The sequence below is a fragment of the Gavialis gangeticus genome, unplaced genomic scaffold (genome assembly GCF_001723915.1).
Source record: "Gavialis gangeticus isolate Ggan-Ray unplaced genomic scaffold, GavGan_comp1, whole genome shotgun sequence".
Lineage (NCBI taxonomy): Eukaryota > Metazoa > Chordata > Crocodylia > Gavialidae > Gavialis > Gavialis gangeticus.
Genome location: NW_017728964.1, coordinates 11,134,542 through 11,156,968, shown reverse-complemented (window position 1 = coordinate 11,156,968; position 22,427 = coordinate 11,134,542). Strand labels below are relative to the sequence as shown.

At 41.4% G+C, this 22,427-nt stretch overlaps 1 protein-coding gene across 4 annotated transcripts in view; it reads right to left on the bottom strand.

Annotated features, from left to right (window-relative positions):
* The window catches only part of TNRC6C (trinucleotide repeat containing 6C), a 228,891-nt gene that overhangs the window by 11,792 nt on the left and 194,672 nt on the right, over positions 1-22,427 (bottom strand). For all 4 annotated transcript variants that reach the window (XM_019502795.1, XM_019502800.1, XM_019502786.1 and 1 more), the window contains 9 exons: positions 17,782-17,931; positions 16,304-16,450; positions 15,683-15,802; positions 13,530-13,613; positions 12,413-12,644; positions 10,545-10,712; positions 8,983-9,174; positions 8,703-8,846; positions 1,068-1,184 (listed from right to left, as the gene is read on the bottom strand). In XM_019502795.1, coding sequence (XP_019358340.1) covers positions 1,068-1,184; positions 8,703-8,846; positions 8,983-9,174; positions 10,545-10,712; positions 12,413-12,644; positions 13,530-13,613; positions 15,683-15,802; positions 16,304-16,450; positions 17,782-17,931 — 1,354 coding nt within the window. The remainder of the gene's footprint in view (positions 1-1,067; positions 1,185-8,702; positions 8,847-8,982; positions 9,175-10,544; positions 10,713-12,412; positions 12,645-13,529; positions 13,614-15,682; positions 15,803-16,303; positions 16,451-17,781; positions 17,932-22,427) is intronic.

Below are 22,427 nucleotides of genomic sequence, written 5' to 3'. Positions count from 1 at the left end.
AGCTTAGATGTAGTAGAAAAAAAAAAAAAAAAAGGCAAACAAAGCAGAAATGTGTTGCAGATAAAATTAAGAGAAAAATAAGCCACTTCTTTCACTTCCTTGTACTAGAACATTTCAGATAATGCTCCTTCTCTGGCTTTCTGGCAAAGTGAACCTGAATTAGTCAGTAAGGCCCCTAGATGCTGCAGCTTCATTTAAATTAAAGAGTTGAGGTTTTTAATTTATCACATATAAAAATGAATAATACAATTGGTGCAGTAGCCCTTGGGTGTTTTTATGTAATAATACATTTATTTGACTCAGGCTTCTCATTTCCAGCCTGCAGCACACCGCAGTTTGTATTAATAATGCTGAACTGCATTATAATAATTGTTAGGGGACAACCTAGACGTTTAGGTAGCTGGTTAGCTGAGAGTCCATTTCTGACACTGGGAGAGGTGTGATGCTTTGAAGTCAACAGCTCTCTGAGAAGCAAGGGGCACAATTTATGGTTTATTTTGGGACTGTCTACAGACTCAGGCAGACAAGATGGCATCATTATGTGTTTGCTGTGCTCAAAGATAGATGTCAGGAGAGACCTTTAAAGCAGCTATTAAACCTCTTCCTATTTAGCCTTCCGAACAGTTAAAGTACAACCTAGTTCTAAGTTATTTCCTAGGAATTAGCAGGACTGGAATTTATTCATTCTTGAAAGTGAATTTATTAGCAGTGTTTTTCAGATTACCCTGTACTGCTGGAGAGGAAAAATATTCTTCCTTTTAGATGTAATGAAACAGCTTTGGTGAAAAGATCTGGGTGCCTAAATAAGTAGCCTGCTTTGTGGTCTGAATACATCTTCCACTTAGCACAATTTCTTAGGTTTTCGCTGTACTGCACACCCTATTTGAATGCTCACCACTGCAGAGCTACCAGGGGAGTCACCTAGCGGGAGCAACACAATGCTCAAAAAATGTGCAGTACATCTGTAACAACACTACTCTTACAACCACAGGAAAGTGCTGTTTCAGGGCCTTTTCTCTTTGGGAATGTAGTGGGATGCTGTAAGTAGAAAGGCCATTTTTTCGTACCTGCAATGCTAGGTGCAGATGCAATGCTGCTGAAAGAGCTACTGTAGCCGGAGGCACTAAGCGGCCAGGCACTCGATGAAGGCAGCGTGGCATTCTGAGATGATGTTGGGGATGACCCTGCAGAACCAGCAAAGAAGCAACTAAGAAAGATGGGCAAAATGGTGTCTGCTGCTGCATAAAGCAAGTCTAACTACATTATGTGCAAATACAAACCATGCAAGGTATTTCTGCTAATCACACTGGTCTCTGAAGTCTAGGAATGAAATGTTATAGGTAGCATGATAAAGTGAAGCAGACCTCTTTAGTATTGAAAAAAGAAATAAAAGCTGCTAAACTGGCAAATGCATTGGTGCCCATGCAGAAAATAAATTCTGAATTTCTCTTAGTATGTTCTGATCTTGGGAATGTCAGCGAAACTGTTAGTTCTCAAGGAATGGACTCATATTATTCATAATATTCTTTCTAAGCTCACCCAAGCAATAGCAACTCTAGATGAACATGAATGTATACTAAAAACTGACCTCTTATCCTTGATGATTCATCTTAAATAGCTGAGATAAACACTCTTCCATGGCCTAACAATCTAAATACCATTAGATTGTTTGCAAACTACTCTGTTGTAGATAAAGCCAATGCTAACAGTCTCTTATATTAGCTGTATCAAAGGAGCTGTAAGTACAAAGCATTCTAATACCACACTGGATGGCATATCATTTTTATAACAATATGCAATAAGATTAAACCACACAACAAATTAGGATCTATCTTGCTGTCAAGCTGCCTCTTCAAAACGGTAGACACACATTCAAAACTTCCCTACTGGTTAATAAAAGAAATATGCCATACACCAAAAAAAAAAAGTTTAACAGGAAATCAAACATCTTCAGAATACTCAGAATGAAGAATAAGAGACTATGAACCAACAGCCTCCACCTGAGCAGTCAAGGAAAAGAAAAATCAAGCTGTCTTTCAACTTATTTCTATCTTCCAAAATGCAGATATACATACTATTTGTGTACATTCATATATATGTACTGAGTGACATAATGCTAGGTGGGCAAACAGGGCCCAGGCACTACCTAAGGCGGGGGTGAGGAGAGAGGGAGGGGGAGGGGTATGCCAGAACAGAGTTGGTAGGGGTGCTTTACCCTGGCATTACTGCCCCCCCCCATAAAGCATAAGGGCAGAGAAGCAGCAATGGTGTACAATGCAGGAGCAGCAGTTGAAGGTTTGCTGCTGCTGAGCAGGGGATTCATCTCCCTTTCTGACTGCTCGACATGCATGTTCTCGGGGAAAAAAGATGCCACATCCCCCAGCAGCAGTGAAACTCCGGCCTCTGCTCCTGCACTGCTGCTCTGCTGTCCCCACTGCTGGAGCTGCGGCTCCTACACAGAAGGTGGTGGGGGAACTGGGGACCAGCAGGGCACAGGATGGGCCAGTTATGCCTCCAACTGAGAACACATAAAGTTGTCTTTCTGTCTAATAAAAGTGTTGTGACTTGCAACTATCACCAACTATTTGCTTCTGTATCTTTATTAAAAATATGAACGTTTATAACATTTAAGCAGCCCACAGAAGTTAGCCCACTAAAACTTGACTAATTTTATTTCTAATGAAATTTAGCACATCCAGACTTTTGGCATCAAAATATTTCATAAGTAGAATCATAAGAAAGTTGGGCTTTAAGGGACCTCAGGACGTCTTCTAGTCCAGTCCCCTGCTCAAGACAGATTATCTTTGACTAAAACCTTCCCAGCCAAGGGTCTCTTTAACCTGCTCTTGAAAATTTCCAGAAATGGAGATCCTACAACTTCTCTAGGTAGCCTGTTCCAATGCCTGACCACTCTCATAGTTAAAAACTCTTCCTAATCTCCAACCTAAATTTCCTCTGCTGCAGCTCGAGGCCTTTGTTCCTAGTTTTGTCACTTACATCCACAAAGAAAAGGCCATCTCTATCCTCTTAATAATCTCACTTCAGGTATTTGAAGACTGTTATCAAATCCCACCTCAGTCTTCTCTTCTCTTTAGAATAATGAACTAAGAACACAGTCTAAATAAAAATCAGTAACAAAGCTCCCGCAGCAGACTGTCAGTACATATCAATCTTCTCTGGAATGCAATGGGCTCTTGCCATTGACCCAGAGCTCGCTCGAAAGTTAAGAGTTGGCATTACAATCGTGCTCCCCCGCAGAACTGAACCTTCAAACTGAGGAATCATGTTAATAGGAGTTTATCGTCCTCCTTGTACGTACTCAATCTACAAAAGACGACTCAGAGGAAGAGGAGAATGATAGGAATTTAAAAACCATACTGACAATACAATAGCTGGTAAATGATCTTTCTTTCTCCTTTTGTCAATTGTGTAAGCAGAGCTTATCACTCTCAGGTGGCTTCTACTACATTTGACCTTTTACACAGAAAATAATAGGATCAGTTACAGCTCAAAATAGTTGATGAAAAATTAGGGAAGTCTTTAAGAACACCTAATAGACTTGGTTCTATTCCAAATGAGTCTTAGCATACTTCCTCTTATTCGTCATTGCAGGGGAAGTATGAAGCTTTCCAGGGAGAGTGTCTAGCCACTGAAGGTGAGGTGGACATTAAACCATCTGCCTTGCACCAAACAAGAGAGTAGGCAGGTGATGGGATAGACAATAGGAGGATTAAACACTCAGAAAGAAGGTGAAGAGTTCAGACAGCCATGCCAAGTCACCCCTCAAGACAGGCAACAGACAGAAGTCTAAAGAATAGGGAAATAACCATGACTCTCCCTCAAAGTAGCTCAGAGAGGAAAAGAGGATGATTAAAGAGAAAATTGTTTATTCCTAGATGACAGCCTAAGGCAAGCCTGTCAAATGGCCTACGGGGTTTCTCACTACAACTGCCTGATGTCTGATGTGTCAGTGTGGCCAGCACCTAGCGGTTTAACATAGCCACTGCCAGAGGTAGGTACCTTTCACCCCCTCCATCTCTTCTGGCTGCTGAATTTACCATTGTTGATCACCAGTGGCATTAAAAAAAAAAGTCAGCAGCAGTCAGCCAATGGGGGTGAGTAGTGGTGGCTGCTGGCAGGGAATATAGCCTACCAACTGATTTGAGTTCAATCCCCTGGTCCAAGGGATTCTTGTTTTGTCCAACCTGCATGTAAGCAAAAGAGGATGCAGTTGTGAAACTAATCTTACGTCTACAGAATCCCATGCATGAAGGATGACTCACTATGACTAAATCTCATCAAACCTTCTGTGCTGTTATAGCTAGAAATGATGCAGTTACCTAGCTACTTGCTCAGAACAGTTATGTGGTGATAAACAAATTCAATTTCCAAAAAGAGTACGGTCCACAAAGATAAATGAAACGTGACCTTGGAACAGGTAGCCTCTAGGCCTCTGTGAATTGGGAAGTATTCGATTCGAATTTGGCCGATTCAGAGGACAGTGATTTGACTGAATCAACTTCAAAAGATTTGGTGCTGATTCGGATTGGCCCAGGAGAGGCAGGCACAGCCAGGCGGCTGCAGGTTCTTCTGCGGCTCCCCTGGCTGTGCCTGCCTCTCCCCAGGGGGGAGCCACGGGAGAAGCCTCCATGGCTGCCCTGCCTGGCCCCATCCCCCGCCTGGCCCCCACCTAGTCCCAGCACTTAAAAAAAAAAAAAAAATTTAAAAAATCCCTGCACTTGCTTGTTGCAGCAGCAGTGATTGAGGCCTCTGGGTGCTCATGGCAGAGCTCTCCCCCTCGATAGCGCAGGGCTGTGGGGGGCAGTGGGGATTGCCTCTCCTGCTTTGCACCCACTTGGCAGCTGCCCCATGCCACGGGTGCAGCATGGCTTGGCAGGACGCTGCGCACTGCCTGGGAGCTGTGGTGGCTGTAGCTCCCAGGCAGTGTGTGGCACCCTGCTGCGCCATGGGCCAGTTGCCACGCGGGTGCCAGGTGGGGGCGATCCCCGCTGCCCCCACTGCTCAGGGCAGCTCTGCCATGAACCCTTGGAAGCCCTGACTGCCACTGTCAGAGCTGCTGAGTGTGGGGCTTTTTTTTTTTTTTTGGTAAAGTGCTGGGACGGGGATGGGGCTGGGCAGGGCAGCCATGGGGGCTTCTCCCGCAGCTCCTCTGACTGTGTCCGCCTCTGCCCTGGTGGGGGGAGCTGCAGGGAATATGCCCTGCCCCCACTTGCCAGCTGGTGTGGGGGCATGGGATCCGGGCGCGGCAGCGCTGGGAACAGGGGCTATGGCATGCTGCCACTTGCCCCCTTCCATCTGGAGCGAGCCATGCCCGCATCCTGCCCCCTCTCCCCCTCTAAGCTGGGCGAGTGGCAGCAGGGCAGAGCCCCCTCTCCCAGCGCTGCCATACCTGCATCCTGCACCCTCCCTCCCCCTGTAACATGTCTCCCCCGCCCCAGCTGGGCAGCTTGTCCCAGCCCTGGCTCCAATCCCTCCCTCCCCCATGCCCCTTCCTGTCCCCCTACCCCAAAAGACTTACCAGTGGAAGGCAACTGTGTCAGCTGCCTGTTTAGTCTATGGCTAAATCTCCAAAGGGACCAAAACTTTTCTGAAGCTTTTCCGAATCAATTCACATGTTTCGAATCGATTCAGAGCTTTTAAATGGTCTTCCGATTCGATTCAGATTTGAAGATTCGGTCCCCAAATCGGGCCAAATCTTCTCCGAATCGAATCAGCTACCGAAGCTTCGCACAGCCCTAGAAGCCTCTAACATGGATGGACTAAATGGAATTAGCTGCCAGATGGACTTAAACAATGCTTAAGAGTGCAGAGTGCTACACTCGTTCATTTGCCTTGATCTCTGACTGGCTGCTGAAACAACTAAAGCAACTGGAGCAGATTAAAATATTAAATAACCTAGAGCAAAAATATTCAGATTTTTACTATGTGGTGCAGTCATTTTGCCCCTTTAGACAGTGAAAGGTACAAAGTAAATTTAAGCAAACTAGCTGTAAACACCATTCCACTGAATGATCTTAATTTTGCTTCTAAGCTTCACAATACTGAATAGTGAGCAGGTCTTAAAACACTTCTCTGTCTACCTGCTAGTTAACTTCTATGAATTGTAAAATTTCTGAGACTTAGATAATAACTAACTGGTTATATGTCCGTCTCCCCCTTGCATTTCATGCTCCGTAGATCAATTCACTGCACTCCCTGCCACTACAACAGAGGTGAGAAGAATGCCTTTTTGAAACATATGAGCACACTGATTAAATAAGACAAAGGAAGACACAGAAGATGACATATGTCCAAGAATGTTTCTGAAAGCTTTCCCTTCACAGGGTTAGCCCTGCTTTGAAGGCCTATTCACACAAGCCTGCAGCAAGTTTATGCTGTATCAGAATACATGATGACCACTGGCCCCCACAGAAAAGTTAACAGCGCTGAAGGGAAAGGAGGACTGTTTCCCAGGTCCACAGAAGCAGTCACTAAAATACTTCATTCTTTTCTAGGTGGCTGTTTTACAGGCTTTTAAACTCCTTTTTCTGAAGGCAACTGATTGAACACAGAGTCCACAGACCACAGGCCTCAATTCTGACGATACTTTACAGTTGCCTAATGGTAACAAGAGAGATCATTGGAAACTGATACGGAATGGTGTGTACTAAAGCAAAAGAAGGGGAAGATACAGAATAAATCTCCTGCTTCAGCTCCACAATAACGCAGAGTGAACGTTCAGAAAACAGAGAAAGGCAATGCTAGACAACAGAAGTTGAACAAATCGCAAAGGCATCAGCTGATTCAATCTTGCTGGTATTAAAGGACAAACCAATAACAAAGGAATCAGTCAGTGCCAAATCTTAATATCAAGGCCTTCTTTTGACAATAATCTAGTCTCAAAATATTGCTCCTGGGGAAGAATTCTGAGACCCTGGAGAAGAGACATGACTAGTGTAGAGCATATCCCAGTGCCAAAGATATCCTTAACTCCAAAAAGCCAGGACACTTTGGCTCAGAGCAGATCATCCTGCAAAGCTTCTCCAGTAACAGAACAAACCATGGATTAGACTGGCTTCTGAATGTGGAGGGCAAGGGTAGTACAGGTGATGCTCTACTCCTGGGGGTGGCTTCGATCCAAATAGTAATATATCAGAAATACTGGCTTTCCAGTATCACCTTTGCAGTATCAGATGCATAACATTCAAATCTAATCTTTTTCTTGGAGATGTACCACAACAATCAACTCCAAGGTACCTGATAAGCGATCAATGAACATAAACTGAAAATATATATTGAAATGAATACAGCGGCAAACAACTCAGACTAAACAAAAACAACACCTGTCTAAACAACTAATCTAACATTAAATTGCTTACTCTTATGCTAATTATAGAGCAAAAAGCTAATGAAGAAAGGAAACATGTCAGTAAACCCAAGACACTGCTTTCCACAGGCTTCGTCTCAAGGGAGTGTATGCATCTCTACACAAGACCCTCAGCACTCTACATAAGAGCCTAAACTTAATTTTTCCACTATTCAGACACCTACATGATCCAGTGCCATGAATTATTTTATAAAGGACAAGTGTACCTTTACAGTCTTGCATCAAAATCTTAGGATGACACAAAAGAAATAACTATTGGATGCATGGGAATCTGCACTAAAGCTGAATTACTTAAACTTTCCAGATTAACAGTGTAAAATCATTTTTAAAAATTTAAGTGCTCTCCCCTGAAAGGCACATTAGGGTCATTAAAAGGTTAATTTGATATTACTCATGCACAACAAACAGTAATTTTCAGCTTGAACAGAGACTGCTTTCTGACAGCTTCCCAGCTGGTAAGCGACACAACTCAAAATTATTTAATGTAATAAAAAACCCTGCACCTCTCCCTTCAAGTTCCACATCCCTTTCCCTGACCTGTCAAGCTTGGATTGGAAAACCTGCTTCAATGACAATTATGATTCACAATCTAGACAAACAACACACAAGTGACTATGATAGCTAAATCTACATTTTAAAGTCCTGATAGGCCCTTGGGACAAGCCTGGTAATAATTCTGTTGTCCATGTTATAGTGCTCTACTAGGCTACTATCTTCAGACAGTTTACACATAATGGTGTAGAATGACCACTAACCGACCACGCCACCATTAATCTGGTCCTTTTTCTGCCACTTGGCACCATCTGAAGAAGTAGTGGAGTTCACTGGCTTAGTGTGTTAGGGAGGTCCCTTTTCACTCTGAAGTAAAACCTGACGAAGGACAATAGCAAGGACAATCCTTGCATAGAGTAAGTTTGTTTACCATTTTTTCCTAACCCTCTCTTTGATGGTTAAAGGGAGATACAAATCTTTCATCTCTTCCTTTTTGATCCTGCAGTGAAGCCACAAATGGTGAATAAGAAATGCCATATTGTGTCAGAGCACAGGTCCACAGCCCAGTATTTGTATCTCAGTGGCAGGGAGTGCGTTCAGAAGATCAGTTTGTTGCCATAGGAACAACTATTTATAAACTTAGTGTTCAGCAGCAGCAGCAGCAGCACCATGGGCATTATCAGATCAGCTTTCATCAGCACATGGGTAACACTACTAGCCAAGATTACTCAAAAAACCAGAATAAAAACCAGTCAAAATGTTCAAAAGGAGGGAAAGAAAGTAAATCAAGTGATGTATCATGTTTTTGTGACTACGACTGTACCTCCACTCTTGAGAAGATAGCGATTAACATCTTGTATGGTGGTATTAATGGTAGGCCCAGTGGGAACACTTCCAGGAGTGACATCAGGATCATTTTCGGGGTCAATATTCTGCAGTCCTTTCCATGGCACCCCTGGATGAAATTCTGTTTTAAAAATAACCAAAGCAAGAGCCGATGAAATCTTATCCTCAAGAGAGAAGGTGCTGTGATTCAGTAAATAAAATGAGCACTTAGATTCAATGACATCAACATTTTTATGATACTAGTTCCGGTTCTTTACCTGGTGGCCAATTAATGCTTGAGCCATTGGAGATTTTATCGCTATCAGTTTTGGCACGTGACCAACTGTGAGGAAGGGCTACAGGTGGACTGGCTGGTGACTCGCTGTTTTGGATCAGATCGTACCGGCCATAAGAGTCATCAATGGAGGACTTTCCCGGGGGACCAATACTTAGACCTCCAGGGATAGCACCTGAAATTAATGAAGGAAAAAGACAACTGCTTAGAGGCAGGACTAATTTTTAATCATTCCTTTTCAATTTTACTTACATTTGTAATTATTTCCCTTTGTCTGAATTAAGAAATAAAATTAACAAACACACAGCAAGAGTTACACAGCACACTGGAGTCTTCTCTTAGTATTCCTAAAAACCGAATCTGGTAAAAATCTCACTAGCCCATCAAAGTGGTCTGGACTGTCAGGTTAGCAAATTGCAGTTCAGAAAAGACCTGTCAAAAAGCTGGACAATTCAAATGAGTAAGATGATTCCAATTAGGAATTACTGGACAATCACTTAATGAAAATGGTAGAAATACTTGCAGGTCAAACATTTTTATTAAAATAATTCACATTGCTATTGACACAACTGCAAAACACAGGAACATTTACAGAGCACAGCTCTGAGAACTGAACCAGCAACACCAGGCCCAAGGTTTTGGAAGTGGAAATGCAGCCAAAAATTAAAATGCGTCACAGATAGTATTTTTCAAATATCTTCAGCTACATTCGTATCAATACCTTATAACCCAAGTACTAGAAGAAGCGGCTTATGCATTTTCCTGCCAGGAGCGGGGCTAAACAATATAGCCTTCCACTTGGGTGACCTTCAGTGAAATGAGTTTGACAGTCTCTCCCCAGCTCCCAGTGCACACATTTCAAAATCCTTCATGCAGGTGGATTCTACTGGCAGTTTGGTTGAGAAAGGCTCAATGCTATGTTACGACAAGGGTGACAAGATTTGGACCAAGTTATGTTGGAAAGCTGTGTGAGATGCATGCATAATGCCTGCCACCAAGCACCAACTAGGAAGAGTCTGTTAGTCATTAAACACTCTGTTTGGTGAACAGCATTCACAAGATAAAAAAAAAGACTAAGGTTTGAGAACTGACACAAGTGAGAATAGGGACAAAAGATTCTGTGCACTGTTGAATTTTAAAAAATAAAAGAGGTAGTTAGCTCTGTTATTCTGAAACCAAGCATAAGGCAAGGCAGGGTGGCACCCCCCCTAGAGATGAACTGGTCCAGAGAGGCATAAAATGACATAGGCAATGCTTTATTTCACCTGATGATGTAGGAAAGTCCCCTTACAGACTAGATACTTACCTAGCTGTAGTACTGCATAAGGCAGGGGAGACGGCACCTCTCAATCAGTTAGTTTCTAAGACGCCACCTGCCCTGCTTTCTGCAATAGTACAACTAGGTTAAATATCTAGTCTATAAGGGGACTTATGCCAGCTTTTAGTCACCTCTCTAGGAAAGAATACCTGAAATAAAGTCATTGTGTACACTTAGAACTTGACTGTCATAATGGCAAACTGGTAAAGAAGGAAGATGCAACGTACCATGCTTGCTAGAGTTCTGGTCAAGTGAAGAAGCAGCACTAGACAGATTATCCATCGAGTTAGGGTGAGTCCACTGTGGAAGGCGAGACTGGGACTGAGAAGTATCCTTCACTGACAAACCACCAGTAATGTCCATGCTGTTTACATTCATGTTCGGGTTCAGTCCAGCTAATGGGAGAAAGATGGTTAGGTTTCCAGAGTACTGTAGATCGTGAATGTTTAAAATATTAATGCTTGTTGCTTAAAGATCCAGTCAAACAAGTAATGGAAACTTAGATTTCAGTCAGCACTAATACAGAATAATGGTACGTTATTTTGCCATATGCTGTCTTGACTTTCAGAGTGGATTTTACTCATATAAAAAGTGCCAACTTATACTTTTTGCTAAAACTCCTCAAAATTTAGTAAACACACAAGAAAAAGCCCTAGCAGTCATGCATTAAAAATGCTGATGACATGTCTGCTTTTAATATTCCTAATTGGCCCAGAACAAACTTGCTGGAAGAGTATATATTATAATCCAAAGTGAAAACTAGCGCAGCACTCTATTACTGAGGCACATTAACCCTGGCAACTCTCCTGCGAACCCTTATGTTGGAGAATAAGTGTTTTTGTAGCAAACACTTTTTAAAATTATTACCACACCAGTTACCAATAGCAAACTGCCTTTGCTAATGACAGAGGGTATTGTGTTATTTATAGACATGTAATTGTTGAATGTACAAGTTATACGTAAGACTAAATACATATGAATACCACTGTATATTCAATACATTTCATATCAAAATCGTGTTCTAAAGATTATTTTTTTGTCTTTCCAAGATGGGGATGTCAGGTCTTTTTGGGTATGATCTGGAAAGATAACTAATCAGAGGTTGCAGAGAGTTGCTAGGAATCTTCCATGTTTGGGCCTTTCATTTATTTATACACTTTTTGCCTTGTGATGTTAACCAGCACCAAATACAGCTTTCACCAATTTACTTTCCCATTTACCCCATGAAACAGGTAAAATGCAACAACATTTTATAAAGCATAAACTGAGGCAAGAGATCTTTGCTCTACACATCATACAGTAAAGTCAATGGCATTGATAGAAGCAGAATCCTGAGTTCCTGAATCCCACACAAGAGCTTTAAACAAGACCATTTTTAAATACTCTCCTGGCTGTAAATTTTAGGAGAAAGCACACTGTCCACTTAGTGGAACTACTACATAGCTATTCCATATGCTGCTACCAAAAATAAATGAAACGACCTTTTCTATACTATGGTAGAGTATAGAGCAATGTTGTAGTTGTGGTGGTCCAGAAATTATGCTAACAGTGTGTCTGCCAACCCTGAGAATTTCTCTCCACCCTTCCCTTCTGTTGTGTTTCATTATGCTGTGCCCGACTTCCTGTGATCAGAGATCTGATGAAGAACACCTTACATTCAAAGGCTCATCTAACTATCCCAACTACACAGCTGGTCCAGTAAAAGATATCACCCTAGGAAATCCTTGCCTCTCTTCTATACTGTAATTTAATTTAAAAGGAACACAGGAAATGCCTTACCAGTTTTCCTCTAACAGGCCCTTGAAACTGTTTTTCTCATTTGGTGAACCAGGTCCAAGAATAATTAACTTAGTAGTTATGATATTTTGCCTCATATTTAGGACAGAGAGTTGAGGAAGACTATTAAGGGTATCAGCTATTACTATGTGGGGCATGGACCATCATGATTTTGTATAAGCCATTAAACATGCATTTAAGGAATACACTTGTTGTGGATTTTTACTGTATTATATGGATCACAGTAGGTTGCTTAAAATTGAAATAAACACCATCCTTTCTCTCTGGTGAGTGGTTGCTTTAATGAAAGAACACTTACCAAGAGGGTAAGGAGCAAAGGTGTTCGGTGAAGACTGCTGCTCTTTGGTCTGCAGGTCAGGGAGGCTGGGAGCCTGGGAATGGGGTGAAAAGCTATCCATGGCTGATTTGCCTGCAGAGGGGTGCAAAGATAGATGTGGAGTGGGAGGCTGCTGCTTCATGAGCAGTGCCTGGGCCAGCTGGCGCTGGTGCTGCTGGATCTGCTGCTGCATGTTATTGATTGTACGTGCAACCTGGTAAAAACAAATGAACAAAATTAATAAATGACAGATAGCACAAAGAAACCCTGGTCTTGCTACGCCACTTTCTAAGCAGAAGCAACAATACTCGGGCCTTTTAAACTAAACAAATAATGACCTAAGAGTAAGATAGCATTCTTACACAGAAGGGAAACTGAACTGCATTCCACATCACACTAGTCTTTTTTATTATAAAACCATGCAAGTTACAGTATTTTTCTTGCATATGCCACACCCCAACATATAATACAAATCTTATTTTTGAAAGGGAGAATCAATTTTTCCAGAGTTACAACTTCTTAGAGCAAGGACAGAGCTTAATCTTGAGCTGACCAACCTTCCCTTTCCTACTCAACTAAAGATGAACCCCTAGCTGCTCCTAAAGACTGGTCTCCATGGGTGGATCTACGATTATGAAAAGAACTAAAGAGTCTCCAAGGCTGTGAAATAGGAGGGCAGAGACTGGAGCAGCTACCAGACAGCAATATTGCCCTAAGAAAGGTTAGTCTGATTAGTGGAACATCAAGTCCATTAAAAGACAGAGATGATTGCCAACACTGCTGGAATGAGAAACAATGAGCCGTTAAGTCAACTGACTCTCTCAGCTGTCCGAATAGCAACAAAAGAACTGCTGCACTGTGGAACAGGAATCAAAGCAGGACACTTCTAGGCCTATCAGAAAATCTGATTCCCTTAGTACATGAATCCCAACTTTGCAGGGTTGAGTTTGGGTAGGAAAGGTGCTTGTTATCTGCAAGAAAATACAGTATTACGGTGTCCTAACGGCTATTTAAACTACTTTGGTGTAATATACTATATCCTTTTAGAAAAGTAAAACTAGAATTAACATTGAAATCAGGGTGGCAGGTTTAAACCTACTTGCTGCTCCTGTTGTCTCATGGGTCCGGAAACATTACGCTGAGCCTGTAACATCTGCTGCTGGATTTGTAAACGTTGGTACGCCTATGGGCAGTAAACAAAGGAGGCAAAGCTCAGATATTAAAAAAAACAAATCAATATTTTAGCTTGAATTGTGGCTGTAAATTACAACACAAAAAGTATCGCTGGGTGATGCTGTAGCCATGATGGTGCAGAGAAATGTGAGCACTCCATCTGTTATTTAGCCCTGCTGTATCTGCTTCTCCCTGAGACACCTGAGGAAGGGTGCTGCCTGAAAAACTGCGCATGTCCCTCCCAACTATATACAGTTGGTCCAATAAAAGGTATTACCAGTGAAGAAAAGCAAACGCCAAGAGTTTTGGCTTTTCAAAGATGGTTACTGAAGTAAAAGTACTGCTGTACTTGCAACAAACAGCATTTGAAGAGACAAATATCTGAAAATGTTTGCTTTAGAAGCAAAAGATATTTTCCTTTGAGTGCACAGAATTTTTAAAAAGCAAGATAGCCAGTGCTGCTAATGAGTAGGTTTGGCAGCAGTAAGCATTTCATTAAAGGCAGCAATCAAATGTTTTTGCCTAATTCGTAAGAATTAGTAGTAAAAAGGGTAAGAGAAAATTACAAAAAACCGTAAATTAATCATTGTGGCCCACACTGCCCTAACACTGAGGTTGAATTTTATTGCATTTGGTCGGATTACGACAAAAACCAAAAACTGCACAGCAACAAGTGTTAATGCCCTTCCTGACATTAGGGTGTCCATAAGCTGTTCTACGATTTTAAAGGGGCTGGATAAGGAGTAAGGCATTATAGTGTAAGAAGCTGGCTGAAAAGTTTCAAGTGTCAGAGATTTTTTTCAAGCACTATATACCAATTATTGATGTATATACAAATCCCATGTACTTCCTTAAACCTGTGAAAGAGGGTGACACACTAGTTTTGGTAAACAAAGACTGTAACTGTTGATGGGGGTAAAGAAGGAGCGGGGGGGCGGGGGGGGCGGGTGGCAGCAGTGCAGTCATACCCCCTTCTGGCTATGCAGGACAAGAGCAGCAAGGTCCCTGAGCTCACTGGTATGTCAGGGCAGCTGCTGCCGGAGCTCTGTACACGCAGTGAGTGCTGAGCTCACTAGTTTCATAGACATTAGGGCTGGAAGGGACCTCGGAAGATCATCGAGTACAGCCCCCCACCCGAAGGGCAGGAAGTCAGTTGGGGTCACAGGAGCCCAACAAGATAAGCAACCAATTTACTCTTGAAGGTGTTCGATCAGAACAGGCTCCGGCTGGAGCCTCTGCTTTCATGCAGCTCAAGCCTGGGCAGGGGGTATAAGAGAAGGAGGGAGGCACTGCTGCTGCTACTCATTCCCTGTATTTTCTCAGGCCACTGAATTCAGTGGGATGGGGGGGGAAGGTGGTGATGGTGCTCTCCCCATGGGCTCTGGAGCCATGCAAAAAGCAGGAGCTCTGGCCAGAGCTTACACTGATTAGCTGGCAAGATCAGAGCTTATGATCCATATGGTGCTCTGACATGAGATGCACTGACAAACAATGAGCACAGTTTACTGCACAAGCACTATGCAGCTGGAGAGGGTGTGGCTGCACCTCCTCACCACCACCCTGGATCTGCTCCATAACTATAAGGGATTTCAGAACATTAACATCAGTACTTCTAAAAAAAAAAAAAAAAATAGTAGTGCGTGCCATCCATCATAAAACACCTGTGGCTTTTATAATGTATGTAATTCTCAAACATTTGTAAATAAAATGCCACCAAGCAACACATTAATTTTGCTTCAGAACATGCTAAATTACCAACATCAAAATGAAGACAACTGACTTGCTAATTATAGTTACCAGCATGAAACAACCAGTGTCCCCAGTATTAAATGACAATTCAGAATATTAGTTGTTGTAATGACTGAGGATTATCAAAAAAAACCCATGATTATGTATTAAAGTACCAAGAAATTAAGAAGTAATTTTATGAAAGCAATAACTGCTTGATATTTTTAAAGCACTATCCCTTCTGTTTTTAAAATTAAGATGGCGGGTCTCTTTTTCTAAACTCCAAATGCACCTTTACAAAAATACCTTCAATAATAATTTATAGCATATTTGCTTTGCTTTTTAACTCACCAGCTGCAGCTGATAGAGCTGGTTCAACATCGTCATATGCTGAGGATTAATTGGCGAGGTTAATAGTGCAGGGTTGAGACCAATGTTTTTTGCTGCAAACTGCAAAAGCTGTGCTTGAACCTGGGGACATGAGAATACAACATATACATATACATACATATATATACACACACACACACACACACACACACACACACACACACAGACGCGCGCGGGCGCACACACACACACACAGAGCATATCATTGCCTGCAATGAAAATGATCAGTAAGAGCCACAGATTAGTTACAAAATAGATTTACAATTAGGATGTCACCAGTTTTAGGAGCTTTATATCAAATATAAAAACTTTATCGAGAGGGTCACTCACATTACAAACGTCAAATATTACTATGAAATCAACTTTTCTGAAGGATGCAGAAGTAAAGAAAATATAATGCTTTTTAATGGCTTTTCTATATTATAATCTGTGTGGGTTCATTCAACCATCTAGGCATTACTGTTAGCCAACTTTATTATTTAATCTTTTCTTTCTTCACACTGAAAATTTTTCTACTCTGTCTAGTCTCATCACTATGAAACATAAATATACAGTTTTCAGTAGTGTGTAATTCAAGCTAACCTGAGGGGATAGAAACTGAGGCACTTGAGCACGAAGACTAGGCTGGGATGAGTTAAGAGGTTGCACTGGCGGTTGCTGCGGCTGTTGCATGGTCCTGGCTTGTGCTGCTCCGCTATTGCCAAACATACCCAGATTGCCACTTGGTATCTATAACATACAAGAAAGAGGACCGCAGTTAAATGCAACATTCCACAGACTCGGTGCCAGTAATGTGCCTGTGCTATTTTTTCTCTCAAAAACCACGACTGGCACGACAAAGACATTACCATATAATGCCTTCTATCTGTATGGGAGAAGTTTTATTGAAAATGTTATTTAGAATTTGGCAATCAAGAGCACTTATATATGCAGGACACGAGTTTTGTACTGATGCTGGAATGGCACCAAAAAGCTGACTATTTTCCAAAATAAGTATGCACAATTCTAGGATGTCATCCAAAGAATGAATGACAAAGTATTTGCCAACTATATTTGTGTGTACATGTGAAAAGGCAGAAGAATGAAACACTAAAATCCCAAATGATTACATTACTGAAGAAATTTCTATTTGGCTCTAACACAGCTTTGCGTTATACAGGTCGAAATAGATGTGCTATCAGTGCAGCCACTGCTTTCCAAAGATGTGCCTTATCAGTTGTAGGTCCTGGACAGATATTGCCTCCAGGAAAGTAGTTAAGACGACTCCATCATACTAAAGCTAACAATATTAAGTCAAAACCACTGTAGAAGGATACAGAATTTTATTGTGTAAAATCTTTTTCCTTTGCTGCTATTTCAGTTTAAATGGCAAACCTATTTTCCTCATCATCAGGCACTGTATGACCTCACAATTACTTTGTTCATGATGAATATTTCTTTCACTCCTTGGTGAGGTTCTCTAATTTCCCCTCCTTTTTTCTCAGTCCCTCAAACACTCTTCTCACAACGCAGATGAAAGATAGCTCCCTCCATACTCTTTCGGTCACCTAGAGGTGCTCACTAATGATGTAGTAAGTTGAGTGCTTTCCCAGCAGTTGCAGTAGGACAAATGTGCAACCCTCCCCCCTACCCAAACTGTATCATTAACGAATTAGCCAGTGAGGGCTAATTAGAAGGAAGATTTTGTTTTAAATAAATATTAGAACAATCAGCAGTCTCAGAAATATAGAAACTATGTCAATTGTTTATGGTTGAGTAAAATTTACCATATACGTGTGGCTGAAGTTCTTCTGTACTTCAAAGAACCTTGCTCAGTATAAGCCCATAGGGACAGGCAAATAAATACACAGATGCAGGTAAATTTCACGTTAATGCTGATTATGCACTGTGGCCATTTAAGGGAACGGTTTACAAAGCAGGCAGCTTCTTCTGGCATTTTATGCAAACATCTGTACTTATTTTCAGTTTACATCACCACTTCCAAAAGGGAAGAGAAATCTCTCTAGCAGTGAGTTCGAGAGAGATGAAATTCAAATTGCGATCTCTCAGAACCTGCTTACCTGTCTAGAAGAATTCAAGTTTTGCATGCCCAGCCCTGAGGCAATCCCGCCCAGGGCCTGATTAGGGAGTGCACTGTTTGAAAGGGGGAGCTTCAGGCTTGGTGAAGGCAAAAATGGTGAAGTAGTGGGCTCTTCCACTAGGCCGCCATCCTGATTGGAGAAAGAAAGGGTGAGCTGTGTGCAGTGCCCACAAGTGGACAGAGCACAAACCAGTTTTCCCATGGAAATATAAAGGGGCATGGATGAATAAAAGATCAAAATAGTTTAAAAAGAAAAAAAAAAGGCATGAGCAACAGCAAATGAAAAGTATGGGGTGGAAGGAAGAAGAAAAAGAGAAATAGGATTAAGGAATTGTTTTTCTTTCTTTCTTTCTTTTTTTTTTTGCAAATGCACAAATTCATGTTCATTCTCAAACACCCACCCAGTATAAATAAAGAGTGGTGCCATGTTTCAAATCTGCTATCAACAAAGTAAAACAAATTTCCTGGCCTTGAAGGCAAAAAACCCCGTGAATCAGACTGCTTTCACTTCCCCTATTGTCTCCTATCTAGCAGCACAACAAATGAGGGTACAGGGGCAGCAAGTTTTAGAAAACTTTTGTTCTTTTCTCCAATCTGTGGTACACTGTCAAACAGCACAAACGTGAGACATGCGCTTTGGAAAATGTGAAGCTAGGAAGGCCAGATGAGCTCATTTTACATGTTCTTTAACAGAATGTCATGGGATCACTAGTCTGGTTTCAGTTCCAAATCAGACTTCAGCTGTTCAGAAAGCACATTTGCCTTAATCCTCCTTCCCAACTCTGTTTCAACTAGATAGCAGGTTTGTAACCTAGTGCTACACTAACTTACTAATTCTCACAACTAAATTCTAGTATTTAGCAAACCTACAGAACTTGGAAAAAACAAAGACTAGTTATACTCTCTCTGTGTGGACTCCCTAGTTGTGTGACTGAAGTGCTGCCCCCTTCCCAAAGGCATAAAATCAATGCTTAGCAATAAGAAAGATGTCTGGTGTCTAGCATCACAAAAGGCAGCTGTAAGAAGAGAAGAGTGTAGAACTTATACACAGTGTGACAGCTTACTTTGAGAAAGGAAAAAAAAAGCTTTATTTAGGGCTTAGTAAGACAAGTAAGTTTCTTAGTAAGAAACTGGCACATAACCCTCACCTAGACTGGTGTAGGGCTACAGTCATTACAGCGGAGTACTTAATTCCTAATATACCTTAATAGCTGGCTTATGGGGTAGAAATCTGTGCCCTAATACATCCAACCAGTCAGAAAATTGCTAAATATTAAGCAACATCCTTTATCCATAAAATAAACCAATCCTTTAACCAGACACCCAAATAAATGACCTAATACAGTGTCATTTTCAGTAAACTACGTTATAAATTAATCCTGTAAAAATGTGTTTTCAATTGCTGCCTTTTGATGCAAAGAAAAAGTTATTTTATGATCAGCCAAACTGACACTTGACTTGGTGTCTGAATATCTTGAGGGGGATACTGACATTTTCTAATGATATCCCCAAGGCCTTTCAGCTCAAGATGTTTTACATTCTACTGGCCATCAGTCACACTCCACAAACAACTGCAGCTTGCATGACAGTAACAGGTTCAAGGCTTTCTCCTCTCTAGATCACGGACATATGTTTGCAATCTTTTCTTTTTTTCTTTGACCCTAGACTTGGGGAAGTTACTGTAGATTTGTGTATTCTTTCTTTTTGGTGCCAGCATCCCTTACACAAATAGAAGCCTAGCACAACTAATATGGTCTGACAAAAAAAAAAAAGTATTACCAAAGAGATTGCCACACTTTCCTCCTCATTTAAAAAATGTCTAGTGAATGCAGTGCTGATAAAATGCATTAGAATGACTCCATTGGAGACTTACAGAACAAATTCAGCCTGGTTACTTATAGCAGCAGCTGCCCAGAACTTCCTCACTACCAAACTGAAGAAAATATATTTCCTGGTCGTTCAGCAATCATACTCATTTGCCCCTGTAGTTTTTTTACTGAGACGTCCAAAGCAGCTGCCACAGGTAATGTAAGCATTTATCCTCTCGAACTGAGATCAGCTTACATCATTGATCAATAAGATCTTTTGGTAATTACCAATCTATAACTGGCTGGATTTGTACCGATAACCTAAAGGTTTACAACTCATTACTAATCTCCAGGATCTAGTTCAAGCCTAATTTCCATCCCCAAGTCCATTTCTGATATTTTTTTAAAGTAAGTGTTTTTATTCCCCTCCAATTTCAACCATGTCTCCTATCAACTTATCTGATTTATTTTATGCTTGGCCTACCAAAACCTCTGAAATGGAGTAAGTTTCTGAAAGGAGAGGAAAAGACTAAATTTCTAAGGATAGGTTAATAACCTTTCCATGTTTGTACAAAGCAGAACCAACCCGTAACTTGCGTTCCTCAATAAAGATCGTTACTTCTAGATCACTACTTCTAATTCTTTGAAAATATCTGATAGAATTCTCAAGTCTCATGCACCATGTGAGAGACAAGAGAAATCACTTCACCCTGTTTTTTCAGGCCTCTGAGATACTGATAGTTCAGCACAAGATTCCCTCACACTTCAGCGATTACAGAGTAACAACTGTCACTATCTGATCCCACAGAGCCTTCAAGAGAGTCCTGAGACTGCAAAGAAAGCCAAAGCTTTTTCCACAAGCCAATTATAAATGGGTAAGTAGACTATTTTTAAAAATGCAAATCCCATCCTCTTAAAGAAAGTAAAAATTTTACACGTATACACTGAACAGATATGGAAAGAAAAATCACACCAATCCTAAAGGTGGGTGTGTGAGAATCCGGCAAGATGGTATGCTCAAAGATGCAACTGTGACTTGCCTCACAATATTTCCATTCTTGGAAACTAAGGAATTTCAGTGAGGCTTTAGAGTAAAAGCAATAAACACTTGAGAGTGATGCTGCGTGAATGGATGGTGGAATGAAGGAAACGTATGTGCGTGTGCACGCGTGTAGTAGGGTACGGTAAAAAAATTCTTAAAAAGCCGACAAATAATCATACAGGTGCAAACAAAGGTCCTCAAAAAGACAAATCACCTAAAAAAAAAAAACCTGTCCAGCTTATTTGACTGACCCGTTTGGAATGTGATGGTAAGAAGAATATATAAGGCTGAAGGAACTAGTTGATATTCATGTTAAAAAACCAGGTATTAATAATCTAGGCAATGAGGAAAGAGGTTTATGAAAGAAGCTAAAGGTGGAAACCAGGCATCAAGCCTTGTGATGTCAGATGCTTTGATGAAGGAGGAACATTTGCACTGAAGAAGAAAATGAATTTGGAACAGACAATTTCACATGGTTTTATACATGCTCAGGAATACAGACGTCACAGTGGAGACTTGGACCTCAGCAAGGACTGAAGATTAGTAGTGCAGATGCAACAGTGTAGGAGTGGGGGTAAGGTGGCAAATGGCAAAGAAATGAGCCTTCCTGGATGTCAGTCAAGTTGACGGAGAAAGCTGACCACACAGGCTTGAAACTGATGCCATACGAGGCAAATGATGTCCAATCAATGCCATATCTTCTGGCACTGCTTTCAAGGAAATGACTAAGCCAGGCTATTAGTTTTCTTCAATGCATCAACCTGACTTTTGGCTATGTACACCCAATATTCCAAAATTTTCAGAAGAACTAGCTTTGTACTAACAAGCTGTCTGACATAAATGCCAGGATCAAAGCTCAGGTATCCTGAAATGCAATGCCATAAGTTGGCAAGACTTTCTTCTAGCAAAAGCTTGACCATTAGGCACTCAATGTAGGAAGCAGACGACTTGGCCCTTGGTAAGATGCATTCTGAACTTCACCAGCTGCGACAAAGAAATACACTTGACTGGGATAGTTTAGTCAGGGCTGATTCTGCCTTTAGCAGGGGGTGAGGACTAGATGGCCCTACTTTCTTATGATCTCTGATGCTGAGAAAGTAAGCCAGAACAAAGTTTCAAGAAACGTATTTGGTTACATAACCTATTGATATTCCAAAGAAAATGAGGAAGAAAGCATGTCCAGCATATAGCATCACAATAAGACATTAAAGATCTGGAAGTTACCACACCACAGTACAGAGGGCTGAGAAAGGATCTGAACAAGTTTTTCAAATAAGTGGTAGACAGTGATAGTACTGTGGCTCATACCAGACAGCCAAAGCTGTGGGCCACAGTGCCCAGGTAAAAAGAGCTGACAGGCACACAAGCAATACAAGTATTTAGTAATCTACTAAAGACTCAGAAAAATTAAACCAAAAGTATAGCCACTGAGGCTGCTTGTAGACATTAAAACAACAAAACAAAACAAAAACTGGGGCTTTACTTCAAACTTGGTGTTTTCCCATACCAAGCCTAGCACACGCTCAGATGAGGCAGCATGTTAGCTGGACCTGGCTCACCCACCGTCTGTATAGTTTGGGCGCTTTACTGGGGCTTTTTTTGGTCCTTTCAACTAAAGGTGATTGACTCAGCTTAAACGAAAGTGCCAAAAAGCCCCACCGAAGTACCTGATCTATACAAATGCCGCGGAGCATGTGCTACTTGCTACATGTGCTACTTACTTCAGTAAAGCACTTTTCGGGGGGTTTTTTTTGTTAACATCTGCAAGCAGCCTAC